This window comes from Pituophis catenifer, unplaced genomic scaffold (assembly GCF_029215685.1).
Source record: "Pituophis catenifer annectens isolate HBS135680 unplaced genomic scaffold, rPitCat1.0.hap2 SCAF_1, whole genome shotgun sequence".
Taxonomy (NCBI): Eukaryota; Metazoa; Chordata; class Lepidosauria; order Squamata; family Colubridae; genus Pituophis; species Pituophis catenifer.
This window is the reverse complement of record NW_027256881.1, coordinates 113,669,598-113,688,850: the sequence shown is the minus strand read 5'-3', so window position 1 is coordinate 113,688,850 and position 19,253 is coordinate 113,669,598. Positions and strand designations below refer to the sequence as shown.

Sequence of the window (19,253 nt, the reverse complement as noted above, 5' to 3'; positions counted from 1 at the left end):
TTTCGTTATCTTCATTTGCAAGTTGGTAAAATCAATAAGTGCTGGCTTTGATGGCTGGTGAAAATGTGTAGAGGCTTTAATTTGGAAAAACGTACCAAGTCTGGTCCTGACTCTTGTCTTGCTGCTTACAGAAAAATCCAGAAGAGGACAGCTCAGGGAGGATTCTGAACTGGGAACCTGGCCACTTGCTCCTGACCCTCTGTGCTGTCCGCAGCATTGAGCAGCTTCTCCCCTTCTTCCATGTCCTGAGCCAAGTCTTCAACAGCAAAGTCACCAGCAGGAGCATTGGCCATTCAGGGAGCCCCATGCTTTACCCAAACTCTTTTCCCAACAAAGACATCAAAATGGAGAACCAAAAGACACTCTCTAGCAAAGTGAGGCAAAAAATTGAAGAAATGGTTGAGAAGGACTTTTTGGAAGGGGTCATCAAGACATGAAATGTAAATGGCAGAATCTTTTATCTTATGTAATGTTCATTTCAAACGAAACCACTCCATCCTTCCAGAGTATGTAATTTCCTTTTTCATACTTTGTATGTAATGTAAACTTCAAGGTTGTATTTAATTTAAATACTGTAAATAAGTTCTGGATGTGGCCTGAATCAAGTTGAAATATCACTGGCACATATTGATTATGGTGCCTAATATTTATGGTACATTTTGTTTTTGTCATCTTGAGGTCTGTCTTTAAGAAATCTTACAATAAAGTTGCACATTTTTCTAGTTGTATGTCTTTCTATGCACCTAGGCCGCTGCACAGGATTTACTTTCTAAAAATGGAATGAATAAGTAGTTTGAAAATAGTAGTTTGAATATTTTCATGAAGGCATTAATCATCAAGATTTTCTTTTTACTAAATTATCTTCACCAACAATGCTGGGTTCCTGGTTCACAAGCAAATAAGTGTGACATGGCAAACATCTTCAAACATGCACCCAAAATATTTGAGTGCTTCTACAGAATGTTGTTTCTCTGGGAGATCTTGGAATGCTACACATCTTCATAACTTACAGCAAACAAGCTTCTTTGCTGTAGCTTTCTTTCTGGTTGTTGTATATGGTGGAAATTGAAGTCTGCTCTTAAAATGGTACAACATTTACTCCAGCAGCCGCTTTTCCAGCTGGCTTAAACTGAAAGTCCCGTCAATCTCAGCCAGTCAGTCCACATTTTGCCTAGGGATTATAGGAACCTACAATCCAACTCTAGGATTGCCCTGTTTGAAATTTTCTGAAAAGCATTTTGAAGTTGAAATTTCCAAGGACAGGAAGCAGAAAACTCCTAGTGGTTTTTTTTTTTTTTTTTTACAATAATAAATGTTGAGTATGTCTCAGCTAATAAAGATTTTATATGACAGAATTTCATGATTCAGATCCAAGTGTGATGCTTCATCAAACAGCCTTGGGTGGGTCCCCGAATCCGCCAGCTAAATGGTAGACAGCCAAGCAGACTTCATGGGCGAGTTTATCTGCATTCTCCTAAAGAAAAAAATATGAGACTAAAGTAAATATAAAATAATCTTAGCTAAGGGAACTTTTAGATGTACCAGACCTGTAATTCAGATTTTTTTTTCTGAAAGAATCTGTTTTGCTCGCTAGTTCAGAAACCACATATGGCACAGTCTCTCACTGCTCATCACTATTAAGGACTTGGAGTCAATTTTAATTTTGTGCTGTAGTGAAACAATTCTAAATAACTCATAATCCTGGGATACATTCCACTATGAAGAGCAGATTTTAAAGAAGGATCTTTTAACCAAAAATGAAGCTTTGAAGAGAGGCGTTAAACACCCTGTTCCCCCATCTGTTTTTATTCCATGTTTGTATTTTTTTTTTACAAAACGTACTTAAATAGGAAGATAACCTTCATAAAAGTAAATGGAGAGTATAAATAAGGACAGGTTTCTTTTTAGAAATGTCCGTATTGTGCTCCATTACAGTTTTCTGAAATTGTTGAACTTGACAGATTATTATCAAATTTCTCTCCGGGTTCCCAATTTTTCCATCAAAAAAGCTGCTAGAAACAGCAGATCTTTCATAGCCTGAAAATATTTCAGAAAACCAAGGAAAGGAAAATAAGATTTTGAGCAAGCAACAAAACCGTCTTCATTTCTCTTTTCCCCAATAAACTTGAGAAGAAATGGAAAGGAGGATGGTAAAACTTCAAGAGGACTATGTATTGTTGCTTGCATACCTATAGATTATATTAATCCATCTAGTTTGAAACTTTCTGACAGAAAAGGACTTCCTTGCATGCTCTAGAAATATTTCCCAATTTACTGCACAAAGACACTAAATCAGGGGTGTCAAACCTTGAAAACTTTAAGACTTGTGGACTTCCAACTCCCAGAATTCTGGGAGCTGAAGTCCACAAGTGTTTAAGCTGCCAAGGTTGGACATCCATGCTCTAAATGAATCACATCCATTCTGACCTGGGAGTCAGCTTCGGCATAGACTCTGACTATGTCTTCTGTTCCAGATGGACGAACAAATGCCCGAGCCAATTTAAACTTCTGAATCAGATGGTCGATTTTTTCTTGCAGCCTTGGAGGTGCAATTGCTCGTCTTTCAGCATCTATCGTGCTGATGACCCGTCTATCAGCAACCTGCAAGTCAAAGTAAAACCAAGCAACATCATCTGACCTGCTAAAATTGCAACTGGTTGTATCAATTCTCCACCGAGGAGAAACCAGGAAAGAATTAAAATGAGCCGTGGTGGCACAGTGGTTAGAATGCAGTACGGCAGGCTACTTCTGCTGACTGCAATTTGGCAGTTTGAACCAGGCTCAAGGTTGACTCCGCCTTCCATCCTTCTGAAGTGGGTAAAATGAGGACCCAGATTGTTGGGGGCAATAGGCTGATTCTTCAGCTGATTCTAAACTGCTTAGAGAGGGCTGTAAAAGCATTGTGAAACGGTATATAAGTGCTATTGCTATTCAACTCTGAGGAGTGCTACGACCTTTTAATCAGAGGTTCTATATTGCTCACATAGCAGCTGGCTATGCTTCTATATCTCCTTCCCGATGGTAGGAGGACCAGGGTGAGAGTCGTCCCTGACAATTTTCCTCACTCTTCTAAGGCAGTGAGCCCTAGCGATCTCATCTAGTGGTATCGGGACAGCCCACAATGTTTTGTGCTGTGCTCACCACCCTCTCTAATGTTTTTCTATCTGCGGCTGTCAAGTCGGCATGCCATACTGTGATGCAATAAGTGAGGACGCTTTCTATTGTGGACCGGTAAAAGGAGGTCATCAGTTGTTGTTCCACCCTGTTTTTACGCAAAACCCTAAGGAAATCTAAGGAACCCTAAGGAGTCTTTGTTGGGCCTTCCTGGCCACCTGGATCGTGTTGTTTTTCCAGGTGAGGTCTTCGCTGAGATGGATTCCCAGGAATTTAAAGGAGGAACTCTCTCTACACAGCCCCCCTTGATGTAAAGCGGGGCAGGTTCCTCTCTCTTCCTCCGGAAGTCCAACACCATCTCCTTGGTCTTGCTGATGTTCAGGTGCAGGTTGTTTTCTAAGCACCACGTGGACAGTTTTTAAACCTCCCCACTGTACGCTGTTTCGTCTCCACCTGTAATAAGACCCAGTAAGGCTTCCAGGTGATAATCCCACAGTAGATTCTGTCATTTCTTTTTGTCCATCACACCGTCTACTAGACTGCTGAGATGAGTAAGCTATTCAGAGGACTTATTAGTTCAACTTCTCACCTCTTACAGGAAATGTACCATGGACTTTATTTCTCTTCCTCCCTGCAGCCACAAATGACATTAGTGGGTTTTTTTTTCCTCTGCTCTTTCCATCTCTGGATCACTTCTTCCCAGAATTTTTTTTCCCAATTTTTTTTTTTTTTTTTGAACAGATGGTTACAACCCGTTTAATTCTGATTTCCAACTAACCTTCACTTTGAGCTGTCGGTTTGGGAGATCCGTGTACAGAGCATCCCACTGTGCAATTGTGAGGTTCTTCAACACCAAGATGGCTTCGATCACAAGCATGTCAGAGAAACTGTCACCAACCGTCTAGTGCATAAGAAAAGAAAAAAAAGGAAAGAAAAACAGATGGGAAAAATCAATCTCTTCCACGCTTGGATAATTGAAAATCTCTCATACAGGTACTTTGTAAAACATTAATGATTCTAACTCTGGTCCTACTGTCAGATCTCACTGTTTTCCTAGTACTAATTACTGGATCTTGCTTTGCAAATGAGTTAAACTGGTATTAAAACTGGCTCAGATTATGGTAAGAATAATGCATGTAAGGAGCTTTTGCCTCTACATAATCTATTCCTTAGGTCAAAATAGCAATAGCAATAGCACGTAAACTGCTTAGAGAGGGTTGTAAAACACTGTGAAGTGGTATAAAAGTCTTTATATTACCGCTTCACAGTGCTTTACAGTACTCTCTAAGCAGTTTACAGAGTCAGTCTATTGCCCCCAACAATTTGGGTCCTCATTTTACCCACCTCAGAAGGATGGAAGGCCGAGTCAACCTTGAGCCTGGTGAGATTTGAACTGCCAAATTACAGGCAGCTGACAGTCAGCAGAAATAGCCTGCACTACTGCACTCTAACCACTGCACCACCGAGGCTCAATGATACTATAGATTAGAGTTGTTCTTTCTCCAATTTGTTTTGTTTAACTGATTATGCATGTCTGCTTTGCTTATTGTTCACAAAAAGTTTTTGTTTGAAGGAACCTAATCTACAGCAAATGCTTCTGAGACTAAAATCCATACAAAAGTCTTTTAGATGCTGGCTTTTCCTGATCACCAAAGTGTAACCATGCTCCCGTATTGTTTCTCCCACTTCTGCTTCAAAGATCTGCTGAATCTGAAACCAACTTTTGAAAATATAGTCACCCTTTTAATCGATGGAACAGAATATGGTTTAAGTCAGTTAACTGATTCAAACCACACCAGTATTGAAAAATGGCTACGAAGCTATTACAGATAATTTCCAATACTTACTTAGGGGAAAAAGAACCCTAATACCTATGGGACCTTACCCTGTTTTAAAAATAGATCCTACCATTCTCTCCAAAATGGTTTCTTCGAGCCATTTCCCTTACCTTTACAAAGTTCTGCAGTACAGTAAAAGCCTTGCAGATTCTCCCAATAATAATCTTCAACTGAATAGGGAACACTAAGAATTTTAAAAATTAAGTCTGCACTTATATAAGGCATCCCAACTAAGGATGGATATATAGGGGTATAAGAACAAGGACAGGTTTTGTCTAAATGGTGATTCCCTATTTGCCAACTGGAGATGGTACACTTTTGAGAATTTTAACTGATTTTTTTAAAAAAAGTAATATATACTCCATAACTCAGATGGAGCCTAGATTGTTAATTTACTTCAAAATACATCCACGGGGATCTTTTCAAGACTAAAGACTTGGAACAGCTTTGAAGTGGTAGTAGTGTCAAGCTAGCTTTGCTGATTGAGAAAGCTAATCAGGATCTTTCCTTGGTGCGTATCTGAGAAGACAAGAAGTATAGACTAATTTGGGAAACAAACTTACATCTGGGAAGAGGACAATAGGAAATCTCTATTTTTACCAAGGAAACTCTATGAATAGATACTGGTGTGCAATTAGGAGCCAAATTTGACTTCAAGACAACTATAGACAAGCTTCTGTAGTTAGTAATAGACCAACATTCCTACCTGATTTATCAGATCAATTGTGTTTTCAAGCATCTTTGCAGCTTCTCTTTTTTGGATATCTTTTTCTTCTTTTGCCTGGAATCTTATCTTATCCTCTGCAGCCTTACTAAACAATACCTTGAAAGAAAAACACAAAGGACAATCAACAGAGGAAAAAATGGAAGAGAAACACAATCAACATTCTCTCACACGCCTTGGGCTCAAAAAGAAATGCTTCATTGGTTTAAATTTAAACTCTGATAAATGGCTCTAGAGCAGGGGTGGGCAAATGTGGCCCTTTTACAACCTGTGGACTTCATCTCCCAGAATTCCTGAGACAGCTTGGCTGTCTCAGGAATTCTGGGAGTTGAAGTCCACAGGTTGTAAAAGGGCCACAGTTGCCCACCCCTGCCTTAAAGGGAGTCTTCTTCAAGAAGAGGAGGGAGAGAAGGGGGATCCGGGTGGGTTTTCGTGACCGCGGTGCAAAAACCGACTTGCATTTTCTGTTATCCCCCCCCAAAAAACTTGGACTTTCCCAGCGAATCCTAAAAGCTGAGCTTTTATAATAAACCTGCCTGGTTTATTGTTTTCATGCCAGCGGGAAGAAATGCTTTGGCTAGCCCAGTTCTTTGATCCGCCTTGGCTGTCTCAGGAATTCTGGGAGTTGAAGTCCACAGGTTGTAAAAGGGCCACATTTGCCCACCCCTGCTCTAGACTCCTTTGGGTCAACAAATGGCATACTTACTGTGCCATGACCGTTTGCTTCAAAATAAATTCCAATATCAAATTCCTGGGCCTTGTGATGCAAATGTTTCACTCCTGTTTTGGCACAGTGAACAGGCACCTAAGAAAGACAGACACGATGTGATGGGTGTATAATTCTGCATTACGAGCAACATAATCTTTGAAAAGTTGGAACACGGAAAGACAGCATTCCCTCAAGGCTCAAAAGAGAAACGCCTGACAGATGATAAGAAGCGCATTACACCAGTGAAACTGATCACCAACAAGGGAGCCTTGGGTGGATTCACACATTCCAAAACTATTGAAACAATAAAAAAAAGCATTTAAGAACAATAAAAATCTCCAAAAGAAATATACACAACAGCCAAGATAGTTAACCGGTTAATAATAAAACCAAGAAGTCAGTCCTTTAACACATTCAGGGTCCCAGGATCAGGAACACAGCCAAGTTTTTAAAGCTTTAGGAAAGGCTAACAGGATTAGGACTGAATGAAGGCAAATGTCCCAGGATTCAATAAGGGTCGGTCACCGGGACCAGAGCAGGGGTGAAATGCTACCAGTTCGGGTGAACCAGTAGTAAAAAAAGTAAAAAAAAAAAAAAAAGGTTCAGACGATCACCACTGTGCCGCACAATCGTCAGAACTTTTTTTTTATTTTTTAAAGCATTTTTTTTACCTATTCACCCGAACTGGTAGTAAAAAATGCTTTAAAAAAGTTTTTAAAAGGTTCCGAAGATCACGTGGCATAGCTGATTGACAATTGACAATCAGCTGTGCCATGTGATCATTGGAACCTTTTTTTTTACTTTTTAAAGCATTTTTTTACTACCGGTTCAGGCGAATAGGTAGTAAAAAAAAATGCTTTAAAAAGTAAAAAAAAAAGTTGACCATGCCTACCCAGTCACATGACCCTCCCGCACCAAGCCACGCCCACCATGCCACAGAACCGGTAGCAAAAAAAATTTCATTTCATCACTGGACCAGAGGTTTAGTCTTCCAAGCTTTCAGACTTGTGCTGGAGCCCATCCTCAGGGAACTTCTCTCTAGCAGACTGTGTTAGAGAGAGGTTCCCTGACAGGGTCTCTTTCTCTCTCTCTCTCTCACTGGTAAAGGAGAAATTCCCTGAGGAAATTCCCTGGGCTCCAGCACATGAGTCTGAAAGTTCGGAAGACTAAACCTCTGGTCCCGGTGCCCAACCGAGATTGGATTCTGCAGGATTAGGACCATTCTAATCTCCAAGGGGAGGATTTTCCACAGAGTAGGGGCTACTGCAGAAAAGGCCCGCCGACACTTTTTGGCTGAGGGGATCAGTCTGCCAGATTGAATTGGGGTAGATAAAGATCTAGCAGAAATGTGCAATAGGGAAAGCATGCCTAATGCCAGCGTTGATTAGGTTTGCAGGTGGATAGCACTCTGTACAAATCCAAACCATTTGGCTAGTTAAGGGTTAGTGGCATAACCAGGTTAAGTGTGTTTTATGAATGCAGCCACAGAACTTTAGAAAGATAGCCAGCAAAAAGAGAGGGGATTTCTGTTATCCTACTTAAATAATCAAATAAAACCAAATAGAACTGATTTTCTAGTAAGTAATTGTGCCCAAGCGATGGCATTCTCATTGTGCTGCCTTCTCATCAAGGAACAAGCCATGTTTTTGTTCCAAACTCTCGGGTAGTCAAGAGCGCGTGAGTAAAAATGGAAGCAACTTTTGGGATTTTTTTCCTAAAACTTTTCCTAAAACTCCAAATTATCAGAAAGCAGCACACATAAGGATCGGTTTAAAATATATTACATACATTTTTTTTATTTTTATTTTTTTATTTTTATTTTTACAAAAGTGATACTCATGAAATTCAGGGCTTGGAATACACAGGGAAAAATCAACAACATCAATGTTTTATTTCTTTTAAAAAGAAAAAAAAAAAGCACCCCAGCTGTCTTCCACCTGCTGTCTTCCAGATGTGTTGCAAAGCATCGCTGCCAACCCCAGGCTACTAAGAGTAAAGCTGCAAGTCCAGCACATCTGGAAGGTAGCTTGTTGGAGGAAGCTCTTCTAGGTTCTCTCTAGGTAAGCATTACACAAAAATTGGTTGCAATTAAAAACCTCCCCACCCTCACCCTATCCCATGTTGATGTTTCAGCCATGGTCATTTTGTTTGCTTGCTTAAGACTGGAAGAAATCAAATTCATACCTTCATGGTTTGTTCCAGATAACCAGTAGAGCTCCCATTGGCATACGCTGTTTGTATTACTGCAAAAGATAAGGTTTGTCCGGCCTGAAGAAGCAGAAAAAGGAACATTCCACAAACAAGACTCAACTTCACAAAAACTGCATGGATCTTTTCCTTTGAAGTTTAAGAACTTAAGTTTACAAAGAGATGGAAATATTTTCTCTCCTGATCTTGAAGATCAAAAGCAGTGCCCCTCCCTTTTTGGGTGGAAAAACATGTTAATCATTAACCAAACCTACTTTTAACATCAAGATTATGCAAAGAACTATTCCATCATTTATTAATAGTACAAGCTAGGTTTCAGGGCATACATTAGATTCCTTTTTACAATTAACATTGTTTTTAGATTTTATCGTAAAACTATGATTTAATAAGGCCATCTGGAGAGGAAGTGTGTCATGAAAGCCAACCACTTGTGATTATATAATTTAATACCATTAATACTAGTGGTATTGATTGAGTGGTGCAGTGGCCTAGAGGTGGAGGTCTCGCCCCACAATCAGGACGCTGTGAGTTCGATCGTAGGTAGAGGCAAATATTTTTTCTCTCTGGGCATGATGAGAATATATCTGCTGAATATAACTCCAGATTGGTGACAGGAAGGGCATCCGGCCAGTAATCACTCAGCTCATTCAGTTGCCCAGACTCCACCCCGCAAGGGATTATGAGGTCATTAAAAGATGATGATGATGATGATGAATACTAGTGGTATCGATTATGTCAAGTGCATGTACTACTTCAGAAAATGATTGACTATTATTTGTGAAGTGAAGCCCCAGCTACAGTTTAGTCTGCTCCATCCAATTTCCCCTGAATGAGGGACTGTAAAATTAAAGTTTTACTGCAAGTTGCCTGTGAAATAAACTAGTCTGAATTTATATGTATAAGGTGGATTGTTTGGTTTTGGTTTAATGCAATTTATAAATCTGTTTTTAATCAGCTGAAGAAATGGCCTACCTGACCCCATCAATAATTCTGCTATGCTTAATTTTCATTGAAAACTAAGAAGCAGCCAATTGTTGCCTTTTGCAAAACACAACACAGCTCCCACCTCCCATCCAAATAGTAGTACTATACTTTGAGGGGAAATAATTTACTGCATTTTTCTTAAAATGAATTCTCAATAATTTACTGCACTTTTCTCAAAAGGAATTCTCTTATCTCTTTTTGAAAAAATAGGCAACTGTAGAAATTGTTAATCACCATACAGTTAATATTATACTGCTATACTATGCTATGCTATGCTATGCTATGCTATGCTATGCTATGCTATGCTATGCTATGCTATGCTATGCTATGCTATGCTATGCTATTCTACTATACAGCTACGTTTAGGAAAAAGAAATAAGAATCTTTTACAATGGCATTTCATTTGCACACTCTTTCCACATAGAAGATATCTCAAATATACAAGTGTTTGTGTTCACTGTGCACAGGGAAGCTCTATTTGTTCATCATAGTAGAATAGAGTAATGCTATAACCAAAGGAAATCGATTACCTTTATCAGAAGTTCTTTAAGAAAAGTGCTGATTAGAGTTGCTATTTTATCTCCATCCAGAAGATGGAAATGGCCAGCAGTGTCTACATAGTAGTAAACAATTCGGTCAGCATCACCATCCAACGAGCAGCACCTCTCACCAGGATTCATTTGTAGTCCTAACAAGCAAGACAGCAATGCAGAAGTGTTCATTAGCAAGAATTTGGAGGGTAAAGGCTATGGCAGGGGTCTCCAAACCCTGGTCCATGGACTGGCATCGAGCCAAGGCATTTTAGAAACCAGGCCTTACAAACAAGCGAAGCCCTAACCAGGCAGCATGCAAAACCACAGCCTTTCCGGTCCGTAGAAAAACCGCTCTCCAAGGAACCAGAACCTGGTACCCAAAACGTTGAGGACTACTGCGTTATTGTTTTTACATACTTCCAAAATAAGCTGCCAAATTAAATCAAGAATGGGCAATATATTTAGATGACATTCAGCATCTATCTGCCCTACCCAGTGTGGTCAATGCAAACAGGTGGAGTTACAACCAAGCAACCTTTAGAGAAATGTTAACTGGTCTCTTTTGAGTTGTATAGATAGTCAGGCACAGATATTCTTCGCACTGCAAAATAACAATTTTAAGTTTCTCCTTCTACCACAAATCTACCAAAGGGTCAGAATGTTAATAAAGGGGTACAACTGATCTATTGAAGGAGTTTGCCTCCTTTGCATGCCCAGAAGGGAATTTCTTCAGCAGGATGCATGAATGGAGATGGCATTTTTAGGATTTTACTTCCACTTCAGTCTCTTGCCAAAGAAATTCAGCTCCCTTTGGCAGGCAGCTTTTTCATCCACCCCCAGAAACAAGGAGGAGTCCTCTTCAGGAACAGTTTGCAACTTTTCCTGACAGTTTCTCCACCGACTTTCTGGGGAAGCCAACAGAGAAGACTGCAAATAGTAATCACATGATCACCAGGCGTTTTGATGACCAGTCATACCTACCAACAGGTTGCCGAGCAACCAAATCATGGTCATGTGACCAGGAGATAGTAGTGCAATGTTTTGCAATGGCTTTCCAGAGCCACTGTAATCCTGGACCTTTGTTAAACATTAAGTCAAGGACTACTGGGTTTATAATTAAATAGGTTCATTTTCATCTGGCATTTTCTGGTATCTTCTTGGCCAAAGAAATGAATTGAACTCGCATCTAGCAAGGAGGACAAGTTGACTTTTTCTGGGAAAGGCTTCTGACCAAAGCAAAAGGAATCTGCTAAGCCTGTAACTCTTTCCCCACCCAAATTCTGAAAACAATTGGGGCTTGATCAATTTTGCCTCTTTAGGCAAAATATATTGTAGAGAAAAATCACTTTGGGGGATAATGAGATTGGATTGTTTTCTGAGTTTCTTACAAACCTTCTTTCCTTCAAGTTATATTTTTAGACCTTTTTTTCCCATCAGAAATAAGTTACAATTTTTCTTTCCAGTTTTGGTATTCATTCATTCATTCATTCATTCATTCATTCATTCATTCATACATACATTTGTTTGCCACTCGTCCCTCTTTGAGGTGACTTTAGTTCAACACTGTCAAACTATTTACTAAGTCTGCACTACTATTAATCTTCTCATCGTTCCTATCACCTGTCTCCTCCCACTTATGACTGTATGACTGTAACCTTGTTGCTGGTATCCTTACGATTTATACTGATTGTTTCCTAATATGATTCAATTACTTATTTGTACCCTATGACTATCATTAAGTGCTGTATCTTATGATTCTTGACGAATGTATCTTTTCTTTTTTATGTATAGAGAGCGTATGCACCAAGCCAAATTCCTTGTGTGACCAATCACACTTCGCCAATAAAGAATTCTATTCTATTCTATTCTATTCTATTCTATTCTATTCTATTCTATTCTATTCTATTCTATTCTATTCTATTCTATTCTATTCTATTCTGCGGATAGATTTATTTAAACCATTTTAAAAAGGCCTAGTCTTCTAGTAGCTTACCTACAGGAGGCTTCTGATGAACTTTGACAAAATCAGCCCCGCACATGTGGTTGAGCTTCCCTTCCCTGCCATCATTGGCCAAGTGTATTGTAAGGCTCTCTGGAAGGTGGGGTTCCATTTCTCTGAGTTTTAGGGCTCCTATGCCATTCGCACAATCGATCTTCAGTCCTCCACGGCCATCTGTCTGGGAAGCAGCCTACAGAAAGAAACCAAAAGGAAGTTCAGGAAAGAAGGTGGATAGATCCCAGCAAGCTTTGAGGAAATGAGATTTCCAACTCCCAACTTTCACTTTACAGGGTCTGTCCTGCCACTACAACTTATTTTCATTGAACTATATTCATTGAATATAGGTCAGTACATCTATATATATAAAAGCCAAATACCACTCATTCATCATGAAATCTCCAGAACAGTAAAGCCTACAAACTTGAAATTTGGCACGTATGTTCCTCTTGGCTTCTAGGTGTTCGCTAAGAAATAATTTTTCGAAATGACCATCAGAGCATTAATATTTCAGATACAGTATTATATTAACACACTCTGATGCTAAGGAGTTAGATGTTAGGCAGTTGGGAACTCTGTCCCAACTGCCAGTTGCCTTTTATTAATACACTCTGATGCTAAGGAGCTAGACATTCTATTCTCCCTCCGTACCTGAAAAGAACTCTTTTCCAACTTCTAGTTGCCTTATATTAACACACTCTGATGCTACCCCTTTGCTAAACCGGGCGTGGGCGTGGCCAGTGCATCACTCATCCAACCTGCGGGCTGGGACATTCTACTCCCCCTCTCCCTCTGTTCCAACTGCCACTTGCCTTATATTAACACGCTCTGATGCTAAGGAGTTACACATTCTACATTAAGTTTCAGGCTTTAAGTGTTAATTTATCACGCCCGATCACATAGTTTCATAGCGAAGCACAGGTGTCCAGCTTGTATTTTATAAAAATAACAAGTACAAGTTAAGAATGTCATAAATGAATTTCAGAAGTATAACCTTGGGCACTATAAATAAAAGATGTAAGATGGTTCATTTTGGCTCATAGGATTATACATCTGCTTCAGGAAAAATATTTTACACATATTCAAAAGCAAGTAGGGTGAAGAACAGCAAACTTTCCTAAGAAGGTTCTTCTTCAGTAGGATAAAAGTCCATTTTGATCCATTAGCTCATGCTTTGAGAGTGCTGTTACCCTAGCTGGGGTTATGGCTAGTTTTAAAAGAACTCTCTTCTAGGGAGAACATTTTTCATGAATTTTTAATAAATGCACTTAAGAATCCAAGCCAGATCTTCTCTTTAGGGAAGATGGTTCTTTTTACCTGTGTTGTAAGCTCCAGAAAAGCCTTGGACAGCTTTTGATAATAGCCTTCCACTGTTGGCGTTCCATAGGTACCATGAGTGTTGTGACAACGGACCATATAGTGTAACTGTGGGGTTGTTACTAAGCCATAGTCTAGTAAGAGAGAGAGAGAAGAGTCAAGCATTCATTTACCCATAGCAATAGCACTTAGACTTATATACTGTCCCCCAATGCTTTACAGCCCTCTCTGGCCAGTTTACAATGTCCGCATATTGCCCACAACAATCTGGGCCCCCATTTTGGATGACCTTGGAAGGATGGAAGGCTAAGTCAATCTTGAGCGGGTCAGGATTGAACTCCTACTGTGTGGGCAGAGTCAGCCTGCAATACTGCATTCTAACCACTACGCCACCAGGTCCCCTCATTTACCTATGCACAACTAAAGCCCTTTACCAGAAAAGGGAAGTGCAATAATCCAGATTTTGTGGAACTACAATTCCCAATAGCCCATTCAAAAATCAATTCTAAGGAATGCTGGGAGTTGTAGTTAACACATTTTCAGGGCTAGAAGTTCCATTCCTGGCTTGCATTGAGCCAGGCTGCTGATTAAGTGAGACTTATATTACCAGTCCAAATAGTTCTCCAGGATTTCAATTAAAGTCTTTTCCAGCTCTATCTGGAGATTTCAAAGATGGAGTCAGAGACCTCCTGCAATATGAAGCATAATTCTGCCCCCAAGTTCCAGACTTCCAAAATAGTTTCCTTAAACCTACATGAACCAAATAGGATAAGTAACCAAATAGTGATCAAAGAGCAAACATACCCTGATATTGACCTCCAAGGACAGATACACCATCAATTACTGATTGTGAAAGCTCCTTGCTGCTTGGCCTGCATGCAGAACATAGAAACAAACAAACACTTTGTTAAAAGTACTACATCAAAATACAAGCTAATACACAAATGCTAGCCAAATAAAAGATTTCGTTCTGTAAAGGGAAGGAATGACAGCAGGTGAGCAACTCAGAGAGTTCTAGGCAGGTTTTTTTATTAGGAGCCACCAAAAAAGCCTTGGCATTTCCCACGGTGTTCCCAACGATTCATATGGCATCTATTTATTACCTCATGTATTTTATACATCTGCTTCCCATCTGCTTCTTTCTTCTTTACAGAATTTCAGGTGACTTATGTGAGCTAGTAAAGAGTGACTGCCTTCACCCGAGTAGGTGACTGCCAACAGAGCTACAGTCTCAAGTGCCATTGCTCAGAGAGGATTAAAGCCAATTCTGAGCTGGATAAAAGGAAAATGCAACTGATGCTGAGGAAGGGAGGAACTGGCTCATGTCTCATAGGGGTGGAGGCACGGTAGCTGTGCAAGATAGACCATCTCCCATGAGGAATGACCATATCATGCCCCATGGGGGAGGAGGTAGGGGGAAGCTGTGCAAGGTAGACCATGTCCCATGAGTGATCCCACTCTTCAGATCTTCAGAAGTCTTCCCAGGATTTCATCAGCAAGCTTCCTTGAGGTAGGCCGCAAATCAATAAGCCTTCAGCTTTCTAAATCCTCCCCAATCCACCTCAGCTTTTGCAGCCTGTGTTGTTAAAACCAAAGATCTTCAACAGAAAGAATTGTCTAGGCCAGGGGTCGGCAAGTTAAACACTCAAAGAGCCACAAAAGTCCTAACTGGAACCCCCGTTCAATTCTGGAGCCAACTGAAGGTCCAGTTCCCCCACCATAGTTTCCTCCTAGTGCAGCGTCCTTTTTCCTCTTCTAACCGGAAGTCCAGTTTCCCCACCAGTGTCTCATCCTAGTGCAGCATTCTTTTTCCTCTACCTGTCCTAACCGAAAGCCCTATCAATTGTGAAGCTGACCAGCAACAGGGAGCCACAGCAGAGGCATGAAAGAGCCACATGTGGCTCCAGAGTCACAGATTGCTGACTCCTGGTCTAAGCCAGGGGTGTCAAACTAGTGGCCTGCGGGCCGAATGTATCACGCACAGGCCATGTCCAACCCAGCTCCGCGAATGGAAAAAACATCACGAAACGTCACATGATGGCAACGTGACACAGCAAGTTTGACACCTGTGGCCTAGGACCATCTTAGGTACCAGGTATTGTATTACCTCAATTTCTTTTCCCCAAGTTCCCCTCCAGTTCTTGTTTTTAAGATTCCCCTTTAATGCCGATCCAACACTATAGCCACCTCCTCCCTCCTCTGCCCAGATTCTCTCTATAAGCAAAACCAGCACAAAATAGACTCATAAACAGCCATCAGGAAACCATGGATGAATACAGGCTATTATAGGACTACACCACACTATTCTCACTGTGGTGTGGAAGTAAAGTTATAACAATAATAGCCTTTATTATCATTGTACCAGTGGCCCCCGGTTTGGACCGGTTCTATAGAACCGGTAGTAAAACCAGCAGGAGGCTCCGCCCACCAACCCCAACGTCATCAGGAAGCTTCTGCGCATGCGCAGAAGGGCGCATGCGCAGAAGGGCGCATGCGCAGAAGGGAACATGCACATGGTCCCATTGCGAACCAGTAGTAAAGATAAGTAGAACCCACCCCTGCATTGTACATCATGTACATAACGAAATTGGTTGCACCTCTACTGGTGCGATCCATAAAAGAAAATACAAGACAATACAATTCCCAATTTATACAAGTAATTGTTGTAGGAGTTGAAGTTGAAGGAGATGAATGTATTTAGTCTGCCTGAAAAGACACCATAGTAACCATGGCCATCCAACACTTTCTGCCACCCTCCAAGATCACAAGTGCCAAAATTTCCAGGTGAATCTTTCTTGTGAATTCATTTGATCCCAATGAACAGCCTGATGAACATATATATATTGCCCTTTGACCTGCAAGACATGTATCAACTTTCTGGTTTACCGGGTGTCTCTACCAATCACAACGAAGGCCTTGCTCTGAAGGTCCACGGTCTCCTTCTGGCAGATCTCAGTCAGGGCACAATGTAACTGGGGCTCTTCTGCATTCGCCAAGAATGTAGCATGTTCTTCCCAGGTAGGGGCCAACATCTCCCCAGAAGGATCAATCAGCTTCACGCCATTGTCTTCCTGGAGGAAGACAGAAAATGATCACTATTAAAATTGATGACATGCTTAGAAAAAGGGTTTAGTTTCCCTGAAACAAAGAAATATATTAAAAGTGTGTAAAATTTCAAATTCAAAGGAATTCTAAACATTTGCTTCAAGCTTAGAACACAATGGACTGCTTTGACTTTAAAATGGTTCATGTGTAATAGGCTTTGCACACCTTTATCGTGTTGTAAGGAAAACTGTTTTGAACTGTAACACTTTTATAATAAATAAATAAAAATAAAATTAATTAAATCAATCATGCCAAAACTTGTAAGTAATTTTTCAAAAAGAATGTCAAAAAAGGTAAAATGATTTAATGTTTCTGAAAAATCAGAAGTGGCACACCTATTCATGTTTATATTGCAAAAAGCACCATTGAACTTAGTGAGACTTATTTCAAAGTAAACATGCATATGTTTGTGTTGTAAATAATTGAACAAAGACGACGGAGCACATTGTGAAAAAGTTCCAGGAAGTGCAAGTTATACCTAATTAATGAATCAATCAGATTTAACATGTAGTTTACAGGTAACTCTACAAATAGTTCTCCACTTACAACCAAAATTGGGACTGGAATTTCAGTCGTAAGTCATTGTGATCATAAGCTGAGGCCCCCAAATGACTGGACCCAATTTTTTGACTGTTTTTACAGTGGCCATTAAGAAACAGTTGTAAATCAAAACCACGCATTTGTTAAGGGAACCCCATAGTCATTAAGTAAATCCCTTCTCCCAAAGTTGTGGTTTTTGCCAGAAATCTGCAAAAAAAAAAAAGTCACAAATTGCAGTCACGTGATGATACACAAGATGATACACCCAGTTGTAAATTTGAGTCAACTCTCAAGCACCCAAACTGTGCCGACAGAATATTTGTAACTCAGGGCTGAATTGTGTTCAATACCTATAATGCAGTCATGTGACCAAGAGAGCATGCCATTTTATAATGGTGCTCTATGGGCCACAATCCCATTTTCTGAGGTCATTGTAACTTCAAATGGCTGTTAAACGGCCAACCATAAATCGAGGATTACCTGTATTCTAAAATGATGCTAATTTAAAAAAACATTTTCCAGTTTAAACTAAGCATCTTAACTAATCAGAGAGATAACAGTTAATAGACATTGTTTTCAAGGCCCAAATAATTTTAGAACCAGAGCTCTCTCCTCTGCAATGCTGTTTCTTACTTCAGGGTTATGAGAGGCTGTAACCATCACACCAATAGTGGATTTGGTCTTCTTGGACCTCAGGACAGCCAGCAGTCCCATATGAAACATGACATGGTTGAGGTTTTCTGCCTTGCAACGGAATCCAGCCGTTCCATATTGGAGGAAAAGTCCCAGAGGTTTAGCATGCAGTTTTGAGTATTTTGTAACTGCTTCGGAATCCATTTCTGCAGGGTACACAAGAAACGACACTAATTTATTGCCAGAAATTAGAGCTGCACATCCTGTAAAACAAAATCGTGCCATATAAATTATTAGGAAAGAAAACTGAATTTCGTTCACAGTAGAATCTATTCCTTACGCTTTATAAAAAGCAGGTTAAAAATGGTTGGGATTTTTTTTTTTACCAGAATCATTATTCACCAAGGGTAGTTATAATACAAGATTTTTAAAAGCTCAGAACAAAGTGTTGCAACTTCATTATCCGGTTTTGTTCACAAGGACTTTGTTCCTTATCCTCTGGCAATCAATCCCAGGTCGCCTCCCTGCTTGGGCACCAAAAGGGAGAAGACGGAAACTGATCTTGGGGGATTAGTTACTTTCCTTTTCCATATCAATCTTTTTCTGGATACCCAGGAAACTGCAAACTAGAGATTCAATTGCAGGAGCCCACACCGATTTCAATCCCAACACCCTTCCACAATCCAAGCTATACTTAAGCGAGGTGTTGGCAGAGATTTTTTGTTTTTCTTTTAGACTTAGAATAACTTTATTGTCACTTTGAATGTACACTGATCGACATACATTAAAATGAAATTTCACTAGATCAATATTGGAAAACAGATCAATTGCCAACAGATCAACTAATAATCCAAAAAATTTACAATTGTGCGGAAATGGATAAATTAACATTTGAGTGAAAAGATAAGGTAGACTCAAAATACTACACGGTGTGGAATAGATGGTACGATTGGATAATTCAAAAGAAAGGAGAGTAAATGTAAAATTTTGTAAGACAATAAAATTAACAAACAGGCACCTTCAACAAGATAAAGGATGTGATAAAGTGACAAAGTCACTTTCTACATTTTTTTTCTTTTTTGTTTTGTTTTGCTTTCTTTTTCTATTTTTTGTTGTGAGTAAGCAATGTTGTACGGATTAATATAAATGTATTCTGTATATACCCGATGTGGTATTTTATCTTTTTATGTTTAATAAAGTTTGTTTTTAATTTTAAAAAAATAACTAAAATGAAACGAAATTCCGTTGCATACAGCTCTCAAAGGATCACCACCTCCAACATTACACTACATAAACATAACTAAGTACATACATACACATACATACAAAATTATGCATGTACCCAGATATATTATATGACACGGAAATTAATAGTCATTAATAGTCAATTTTTATTGGCCAAGTGTGATTTAGACAGACAAGGAATTCGTCTTGGTGCATATAAAAACAAGGTTCTAACGCGCATGAAGCGTCTGCGGGCAGAAAGCCTCCCCTATCTTTTGGAACGACCCACGATCAAAGCCACCCAAGCAACCAGATTACCTGCAGAGGT

At 39.8% G+C, this 19,253-nt stretch overlaps 2 protein-coding genes across 2 annotated transcripts in view; one reads left to right on the top strand and one right to left on the bottom strand.

The window, feature by feature from the left end:
• Window positions 1-722, top strand: part of DOP1A (DOP1 leucine zipper like protein A) — a 43,656-nt gene extending 42,934 nt beyond the window's left edge. The window contains exon 35 of the mRNA XM_070932877.1: window positions 132-722. Coding sequence (XP_070788978.1) covers window positions 132-437 — 306 coding nt within the window. The 3' untranslated portion in view covers window positions 438-722. The remainder of the gene's footprint in view (window positions 1-131) is intronic.
• Window positions 704-17,905, bottom strand: PGM3 (phosphoglucomutase 3). Its single transcript, XM_070932876.1, has 12 exons — window positions 17,702-17,905; window positions 16,310-16,494; window positions 14,228-14,295; window positions 13,424-13,557; window positions 12,104-12,299; window positions 10,108-10,265; window positions 8,570-8,653; window positions 6,383-6,481; window positions 5,659-5,775; window positions 3,893-4,015; window positions 2,428-2,601; window positions 704-1,474 (listed from the first exon to the last, which is right to left on the bottom strand). The coding sequence occupies exons 1-12, from the start codon at window positions 17,903-17,905 to the stop codon at window positions 1,388-1,390; spliced, it is 1,629 nt and encodes a 542-aa protein (XP_070788977.1). The 3' UTR covers window positions 704-1,387.
• Between the last annotated feature and the right edge of the window lie 1,348 nt (window positions 17,906-19,253).

Bases quoted from the DNA above. Each gene is read 5' to 3' on its own strand.
- PGM3 (XM_070932876.1), bottom strand. From the start codon at position 17,905: ATGGATTCCGAAGCAGTTACAAAATACTCAAAACTGCATGCTAAACCT. The intron at 14,296-16,309 runs GTAAACCAGAAA...TTCTGCATGCAG, and splicing joins GTGATTGGTAGAGACACCCG to GCCAAGCAGCAAGGAGCTTT. The intron at 12,300-13,423 runs GTAAAAAGAACC...TTCTTTCTGTAG, and splicing joins TTCTGGAGCTTACAACACAG to GCTGCTTCCCAGACAGATGG.